Source organism: Crassostrea angulata, chromosome 1 (assembly GCF_025612915.1).
Source record: "Crassostrea angulata isolate pt1a10 chromosome 1, ASM2561291v2, whole genome shotgun sequence".
Taxonomy (NCBI): domain Eukaryota; kingdom Metazoa; phylum Mollusca; class Bivalvia; order Ostreida; family Ostreidae; genus Magallana; species Magallana angulata.
Genome location: NC_069111.1, coordinates 31,134,458 through 31,143,870, shown reverse-complemented (window position 1 = coordinate 31,143,870; position 9,413 = coordinate 31,134,458). Strand labels below are relative to the sequence as shown.

Genomic DNA, 9,413 nt, shown 5'->3' with positions numbered 1-9,413 from the left:
GACTATTTGGAATACATTGTGTAAACATATACAAATGGTTCAAACACAAGTTCTTTAAAGAAAGTGAGCGCACAAGATTGTAAGTTTGCAGGAAATGTCTATAACCTCGAAAGGCTATGTACAGGTTTCAACAAAAATATATTATGTTGAGAGTCGAAGTCCATGGCTATTCCGGTTATTAAAAAACTCACAAAGCTTTCAAAAAATGGCAATGAGAGGTAAACCGATAACTAGTTGGAAATGTTAATGCAAACATATTTTAATGAAGTTATATTGTGTATATCCTAAAAACTAGTAATAAGAAATTTTTTTTTATAGTGTTCATACAGCAGATCTAGAAATCAATAACAACAAATTAAAATATACCGGTATATTATAATTCAACATCATGTTATAATAACAAACATTTAAAACAAAAAGTTTATTTTTTTTAAAAAGACCACCAGTTGGATTTGAACCCAAAACACTGAATGTATTCACTAATCCAGGACGAAACCACTGAGCCATGCGAGACTTGTCAATATATATGCTCTATAAAGAACTGTTTGAAACAACACTGTCATATCAATGGACTTTTGTTTTTTATCCTTCAAAAAATAATTTGAAAAAGTACATAATTAGTCATCTCTGGGTCATCTCTCCATCTTTTTTTAAAAAGCGACATTTTTAATGTTGAAATATGTTATCTTTACACGTTTCAAATTTGTGGAGAGAAGACCCAGAGACAACAAAATCATTTAAAAACAGCTGTAAATAAGTAAGATTTTGCACGAATTGCATCGTGTTGCTATATTTAGACCCATATTATAATAAAACATTTTGCATTTCAAATATTTTCCCACTTATTCCACATCCAACAGAAACCAAATAACGGTTATAATTCTAAAAATATTCAAAATTAATTGTTGAAATTTTCACTCTCCTTGTGCGCCCAGATCCCTGCCGAATCTACATCTTAAGCGCCCACATTCTTTACTACGTTTCTACCATATATAACAATTTACAACTGTCTGTGTTTAGAATTGAAGGAACATCTGAAACACATGATCTAGATCCGCCCCTGCCTATCTACCACATTTTAATAAAACAATTCCTTCAAAGCGCAGTAATCATAACTAGACTACATTGAGATGGTGACCATCTCAAAGGGGCCTGGTTACATACAATAATAGGATGAAAAGAATTTCAGAGAATTTCGTGTTGATCTTGATCTACAGCTAAATTTTCCAGCTGGCATAGAACTTCTAATTTAACTTTATTACCCCTTACATACAGGCATTTTTGTTCGAACTGAATAAGATTAAACAAATGGGAAATAATCTATAGTCTAAAACTGATTATAAAGAGATTCACTATGACCTTTACATTTACTTGGTTCAAGGTCACTGTACACCATTAACCAAAAAGCTTTGTTTAAGTAAAGTATTAGACAAATAGGGCTAAGTGAATGGTATATATGTGCTCTAAAAAAATTTTGTGTGATCAAAATGACCTTGACATATGACCTACAAACATCATTCAAGATCACTGCATATTCTTTCATCAAAGGCACCATATGGGTCAGATTGGAGCAAAAGAATTGAAGATATACTCAAGAGAAGGATTTTTCATATATATAATTCTGGTATGACCTTAAAAATTGGTTCAGGCACTATACTGAATATGTAAAATTAGCTCTGCATTTCATTGTTCAATTAATCTACAGAGTACCGCATCTCATCAACTTTTATACAACAAAGTCAATGCAAAGGAAAAAAACACCAACTTAATATCAATACATAGATTTAATTTCAATACGGAAATCATACAATTTGGAATTTTCCGTCAGACTTGTTGAAACAGTTTTATTATGCACTGAGGCTTCAATTCATTGGAGAGCAATGATCAGGATCTTTTAAATACATGTACTATAAATAAGTGTCATCTCCAAAAAAAATTCCTTATGTATCACAGACTTGGGCTCCCAGGATGGTTGCCTAATTCATTGGTTTCTAGTATATTCTTCTTTAAATCACACAATGATAATGAATTTGGTCATTCTGAACTCTGACGATGTCAATCTTCAGCATTCATCAGTCATGAAAGGCAAGACTGATTGCATCCATCTTTTATAATATACAATAACAGAATTTCATGCAGAACTGAACATTAGAGTAAAAATCCTATCTGAGGTGTCAAATTAATGAGGAAATCAGTGATATAACACTACACCAAGTTTATAAGAGAAAATAGAATATTTCATAGAATTTTTTGTTTAGTTAAAGATTTGTTTGGTTCACTTGTCAGAGACAATGGTTCGGGCAATCAGTTCCTTCATGATTTCGTTGCTGCCTCCATAGATGGGTTGTACTCTTGAATCAACGAATGCTCGAGCTATTGGGTACTCCCACATGTATCCCCAGCCTCCGTGTAGTTGTAGACAGCGTGTTGCTATTGAGTTCTGAAGGTCAGTTATCCTGTAAATGAAAAAAATTTAAGTACATTACAAATAATTTCTGAAAATGTAAAGGGCACAATTGTTTACAGACTCAAGAGATAATTCTGACACACGAATGGTTGTCAGTCTTGGTAATGCAACATGACGTTTTGCAATTCAAAATATTGATGGTTTGCAATACTGATACATGTATATACTTTCAGCTCATATTTATAGAGGCAGATTGTTGATGGTATTAACTCCCACATTCTATTTTCATTTGCACAATATCAAAAACACTTATATATATAACACATTTGTGCTTTCATATGTTTTTTTTTATATAAATGATGCATGCTATCTTTATTAAGGTAATTTATTCTTAAAGTATACTCAGAAAGAACATTTCATTGTTTGGTAAGTACCAGTATTTTGCCATTGATGCTGTAGCAGAGTCCAGCCCTCTTTCATTGTGAATTCTTAGGCACTGGTCCACAAACGCACGCCCCACACATACCTCTGTTTTGATTTCTGCCAGTTTGTGCTGGACAGTCTGTAAGAAAAAGTTGTCTTCCTTGTATACTTTTTTTTTGGTGAATCAATGAGTCAATTGAACTATTTGTTTATAAAAAAAAAAGCATGCATAAACATAAGCTTCAATTTCATTGAATAATTAATTAAAATACTTTTTTTTAATAGAAATTACATTTGCTTCACAAAAAATACAAACCTGAAGATTAGAAATTGTTTTGCCAAAGGCTTTCCTTTGTCTGACATAATTTCTGGTTTCTTCAAACATCCATTCACAGGAGGCTATGCCCATGCCAGCAATAATTAGTCTCTCTTGTGGAAGCTCCTGCATCAGATAATAGAATCCCTTGTTTTCTTCTCCCAGCAGAGACTCCTTGGGAAGGCGCACATCTTCAAAGAACAATTCTGCAGTGTCCTACAAAACATATTCAAATTTCTGAACTTCTGTTCTATTTAGCAAATAATGTAAACCAATTTTTATCTTATTTCGCGATTAACTGCCAATAAACTGGTTCGCGACCAAGCCTTATCCAGACCTGTATTGTTATAAAAACTAGAAAAAGGATTGGTTCGCGGCGAGAAATATTCGCGAGGACACGGCTCTCGTTAACCTCGCGAAATTTTCTCTCACGCAAATAAAAGTTGGTTTACAGTAATTCTTTAAGCTTTGCTTTCAATATCAGTAGTTCATTTATGGTTACCAGAATATGACTAGCAGATAATGTGATTAAAAATCAAACATACCACTAACCAGTACTTATTTCAAAAGTATTAATCACAACCAATCATACTTTTCTCATAACCATAAAGGTTAGAGCACTTGAGGTGCTAGTTTATAGTTAAGCTTATCAGTTGTTGAGGTAGATTGCATAAAAAGCTGAGTTTGCAAACTTTTTCACACTATGGCACTATCATAGCATTGATTTTTTTCTGTTTCTTTTTTTTTTTAAAGGAGCACATAGCTTTTGAAGTGGGAAAAGATTCATGAAGGTTAGGTCAGCTTACATGTTATAAAGGTTTTAAATTAACCTGAGCCTTAAATCCAATTTTCTCCAGTTTCCTGCCCTTGACAAAGCCCTTCATACCATCCTCTACAAGGAAAAGGCTAATCCCATGGGCTTTGGACTTCGCCTCGGGGTTTGTGATCGCCACAACAATGACCACATCAGACATCCAGCCATTTGTGATGAAGACCTTAGAACCATTCAAGATGTAGTCAGAGCCATCTTTCTTTGCATTTGTTCTTATTCCTTGCAGGTCACTGAAGGTAAAAGATAATCATAAATGTAAGCATGATATACATGTAGTAGAAAATAATGATTCAAAAAAGTATCAATTTTAGTTTAAATGTTCTATATAAACTACCGGTACACAGGAGATTTTTCCTCCTTCAAAAAAATACAGTTATTGCAAGTACATGTATATGTATACCAAGAACTTTAAGAAATATTGCAATTCAGATAATGAGAATCACAATGACAGAAAAGGGGAGGAAGTTCACATATGCCCATTACTTGACAATGCTACACTCATTATGAGTGACAGGGTACACATTAAAATACACAAAATAATTTGATAAAGAGCATAACTCGCAAAAATTCATCAGGCAAGAAAAACATAAGTATACCGGTCAACCACAAAATTCTAACTTCCAAAGGGCTGAAATTCCCAGAAAAATGAAGAATCAAAATTTCCTGACAATATGCACCTCTCGCATTGTGTCCTCAATACCTACAAAGTTTCGACAAAAACCTTGCAGAATTTAAAAAGGAGTTGCGCTTACAAATTGCTAATTACTATATCCAATATAGGACCAGAATTCTTAGTTAAAAATAGGCCGAAATTCCCTGAAAAATTAAGGATTTGGAATTTGTTGGTAAGATGCACATCTACACATTGTAACCTAAATACCTACAAAGTTTCACGAAATTCAGTGCAGTAGTGTAAGAGGAGTTGTTCTAACAAAAAATTAGGACTGCCAGACTGACTGACCATCTTACTGATGGATGGGCCAAAAACATTATACGGTACATTGTATCCCTTGAAACTTCATTGGGTGGGGTATAATTATTCACCATTACTATATGTCATCCCCTGTACATGCATTGTGTTTTTCAAAAAGTTATGGAGCTACATGGTAACACAGTATAATAACAGACCTTCCTGCCCCTGGTTCTGTCATTGCAATAGCTCCTATGCAGGTTCCAGCAACCATTCTGGGAATAAACTTCTCGATTTGTTCTTTCGTTCCATAATGGGATATATATGGCATAACAATGTCAGAGTGAAGAGCAAACCCTGGTCCTGAGCAGTTTACATACATCCTGTTAAAAAAGAATAGATATATTGATAATCTTACACAATCCAGTAAGTGAAAAGATCCTATTTCTAATGAATTTCATTCCTTTCCTTAAAAAAATGTTATTTTTTTGCTGTTGTAATAGAGATATAACTTTTGTTAATTCAAAATAATATTTTATTCTCATTCAGAAACAAACATTACAGAATGTCTGTACATTTATAATGTTAATTTCCTCGTAATTTCCATTTTGCACTTGGGTTTCCGTATACTGTACAGTGTTTTCAAGGCGTTCCAAGCTGATTCAAATCAGCCTATTATTGTATAGAACCAAATATTTCAACTACTGAAGCATTCTGAATGGCATTTTTTTTTTTTAATACTTTGAAGAATAAAAAAAAAACTTGTTTCATGGATATACATGTATTTGTATACCGGTATATCTGCAACTTCAAGGGAATCTTTTTCCCCCTCAAACCTTTATTGAAAAAGCATATATATAAATAATGGTCATAAATTCTTTCATAAAAAACTTAACGAATTTCTATAAAAGATTTGTGGATCTCTAAAAATACATACTGTTCCTCCCATGTGATGGCTGTTGACAGAACATCTCCTCCTATTCCACCATGCTCCTCATTCACGTTGACACCCAGCAAACCATTCTGACCAGCTTTCTCCCACACCTACAATTCAACAGCGGTCAACCAACATATTACCAGTGGTCACTACCACACTGATACAGATAACTGAACTATAGTTTGTCCTAGATTACTGCTTCCTTTGCTTTTTGACGAGAATACATATACCTGTAAATAAGTACAACTGAAATCGATATAAGTGGCAAAATCTAAGATTTCTATATTGAAACTTAATACATATTTACTTGTATTAAAACTTAAAATTAATACATATTTACTTGGAGAGATACACACGAAAGAAAACTTTCTTATAGAAATCTGTATTGAGAAATGTTTACATCTATTCTCCAATCTGAAATTCTCAGGACACCTAGTACAAATTTTAAACGCTATCGTACTGGTACTTTTTATGTCAGTTGCAATGCAAAATCACCATAGACTTTTTATTTTTTGTTGTGTATTGAAACCTGAGGCAGTAGTGGGGGCATTTCAAAACAAAAAAATCTGGAATTTTTTCATTTAAGTGGATGAACCAAGTTTGGGCACAAAGGTATTTATGATTACTGAAATATTAAGCAAAAAGGTGGTGGAAGCAGAAACTTGGGACAGAATATAGTACAGTATTGGTTTTATTCATATACTAAAGGAATGCAATTATTCCTGTTGTCATAACTTTCTTAAAGTTATGGACAAAATGAAAACTTCTATTTTTACCACAGTCAGAGGAAACAAAACAACTTCAATTTATTTAATTTACCTCTCGGCTGACTTGTCCATCCTTTTCCCATCTGTTAAAATACAGAAGATACAATGTATAATCGGCTGCAGAGAGCAAAAAATTATCTGTATTATTCATTTTGATTATAAAAGAATAATGTATTATATATACTGTATGTGTCTATATTGACAGAATTTACCATTTCTTGATATTCTCTACAAAATAGAGAGAAAAGTAATACCATATCGATCTCTTTTTCAAGCTAATATTTGGCCCTCTTCAAAATACCACACAGTGTATACACATTTTTATCTTTAAAAGACCACTAGCGTGTATCCAAGAAAGCTTACTTGCTGTGAGGAGGGACAACCTCCTCTTGGAAAAATCTTCGAACATTCTGTCTAAACATATCATGCTCAGAAGAAAAAATCTCTCGAGTTCCTATATCCATCATGGTGGCTGCTTGGCTAACCTCTGGTCTTCCCTCTCCATGTCTTGATGTAAAAAATAAATGCATAAATAATTAGCATTGACTATCCCTGCGGCCAATGTTGAATTACCGGTATATCATTATAATATGACTGTCTCAGGTTATCTTTTCGTCCCTTTTGGACGAAATTTAACAAGAATACACATAACTCTCAAAGAAGTACAACTGAAATTGATATTCAAGAGGAAAAAACAAAGATTTCTTCATTGATCAGTTTACACTGAATCTATTTATTTTTACCTTCTTGTGTGCGATGAGCATGGATAAGTGTGATCATTTCATATTGTGCTGAATTACCAATCAATCATCATATTTAATAACAGGGAACTGGTTTTTTTTGTTATTTCATATAAGAAATAGCTGTTTGGTCACACATAAACATTCATACATAGCCTAAATACTTTTAGAGTTTTTACTGCAATTGTCTCGAAAGAGCAACTTTTTCATGAAAAATTTTTTCATGAAGCATTTTTAGATCAGTTCAAGCAATATGAGCTGCAACTTTCATGTTGAAATTTTTTTTAAAGAAAATGTTATTTTTGTTGACAAAAAATATCATGGCTTTAAAATTTTGTTAGCTCTGTTTTTGAGGGAAAAGCAATTAAGAAGCCTTAATTGGAGCAAAATTGAATTATTGTCATCCTGTACAAAAATTGATCTGCTATATATTCCTTATAAGTGAAATCTTTCTCCTGACAAAAATTAATGATTAATTCAAATTTTATTTATCATAAAAGTTTAAGTTACAGGCAGACTTATCATACTAGCAGGTTTTCGCAGCAAAATAAAATTTAAAAAAAATACACCTCATATAGCTTTCAAAATTTGAAAATTATTGCTGCACATGAGTGTGCCTTTTTGAATTTTTGTATATTAAATGGTCAATTGAGCAAAAAGTATGATTGAGTAGCTAAATAGAGCTTCTTCAGGTAGGTAAATAAAGCTATGTAGGTATTTCAAGCTTCTGAGCTAAACCTAGTGATTGTTTCGAACTGTTCAGGCATACCCGTGGACTTTGAACCCATGTTAACGTTACGTATGTATGTTACATTAAAGAACAAGTATTGTATTTATGAGAATTTATAATGGCATTTAATAAAGGAATGTAGCTCTAATACAGTAAAATTATTTGTCATTTCTGCAAAGAAATACACAATGAAATGAAAAGATAAAAAATAACACCTTTTGATGGAAGTTGAAAATCGGCTGACATTTCTCAATTGTTTGTTAAATAAGCGCACACAATCTAGGAAAACAAAATAAAGAAATAATTCATTATCAACGATTTAGACTTATTGTTTAGAAAGAAATAACACGTTCATTTTTGTGTTTCTTTCAATACAAAATCAAATTTGTGAGAATACACTACTTGTTAGCATGGAGGTCGCCATGTTTTCGTCTGCTCCCGATGGAACTAGACAATTTGAACAATGGTTGTTTCGGTTTGATCTTTGCACAGAGGCCTGCGGCATATTATGCGATCTGTTCTCCAGGCAGACATATATATAAATAATGTATATGTCATAGGGAGCAGAGAAGATAAGATGCCCCTGTGGTCTTTGTTCAAATCGGTTAAGTGACCCACTTGGTTGTAGAATAGTTGGATTACATAATTCGTCTCCGTGTGGGTTGTAGAAAAATGAACTTATACTTGATTACATATTCTATGTTTTCTTGTGTAACGCAAATGCCAATTACGTCCAATATTTTTTTATGGTAAATCAAGGGGTGGTGGTGGAGTGGGAGTGGGGTATTAATTAATCCTTGATACTTCTGGATTGTAGGACTTTTCTTACAATAAATCGCTTCATCCCTTGTTTATGAAATATTACTGCAAATAAACAAAAAGGTTACAGTAAGCAAAGTTTTCAAGATTTTGTTTGCTAAAAATAAGAAAAAAGTTAAAGATCCTAATTGTAACCAAGAGCCACATTGCTCAACTGAGCAACAATGGCCTAAACTCTATCAAGAAAGCATTACAGTATCAAAATCAAAATATCTTGATAATTAACTTATTGGATCTTGCCAAAAAAGTTAAAAAATTTGCCGATTTTTAATCCACTATAATTCTTATGGTAAGAAACAAAGTCCATTTTTCTGCTATAGAATAAGTGAGAACATTTTTCGCTACTCCTATTTCACCCCCCCCCCCCCCTTTTGTAGCATCAATTTCTCCAGAAAATCGTGGTTTGACCAAACTTTAATCTGCACAACCTGTGTTTTCACACAAGTTTCAGCTTTTTTGGCTGAATGCTTTTTCAGATGATTTCTTGAAGATTTTGATCGTGTAACTTCCTACGTTAACCCCCCCCTCCCCC

General features: G+C 33.0%; 1 protein-coding gene across 1 annotated transcript; it reads right to left on the bottom strand.

The window, feature by feature from the left end:
* Positions 1–1,769: 1,769 nt before the first annotated feature.
* LOC128165128 (long-chain specific acyl-CoA dehydrogenase, mitochondrial-like) lies at positions 1,770–8,571 on the bottom strand. The gene is made up of 10 exons (XM_052829352.1): positions 8,465–8,571; positions 8,278–8,341; positions 6,956–7,099; positions 6,645–6,675; positions 5,826–5,932; positions 5,107–5,271; positions 3,977–4,208; positions 3,147–3,362; positions 2,842–2,969; positions 1,770–2,456 (listed from the first exon to the last, which is right to left on the bottom strand). Exons 1-10 carry the CDS (start codon positions 8,565–8,567, stop codon positions 2,276–2,278), a joined length of 1,371 nt encoding a protein of 456 aa, XP_052685312.1. The 5' UTR covers positions 8,568–8,571; the 3' UTR covers positions 1,770–2,275.
* Between the last annotated feature and the right edge of the window lie 842 nt (positions 8,572–9,413).

Excerpts from the sequence above, each read along its gene's own strand:
- LOC128165128 (XM_052829352.1), bottom strand. The coding sequence starts at position 8,567 with ATGCCGCAGGCCTCTGTGCAAAGATCAAACCGAAACAACCATTGTTCA. Across the intron at positions 3,363-3,976 it reads AAATTGGATTTAAGGCTCAG|GACACTGCAGAATTGTTCTT; the intron begins GTTAATTTAAAA and ends TATGTTTTGTAG. Across the intron at positions 2,457-2,841 it reads GCATCAATGGCAAAATACTG|GATAACTGACCTTCAGAACT; the intron begins GTACTTACCAAA and ends TTTCATTTACAG.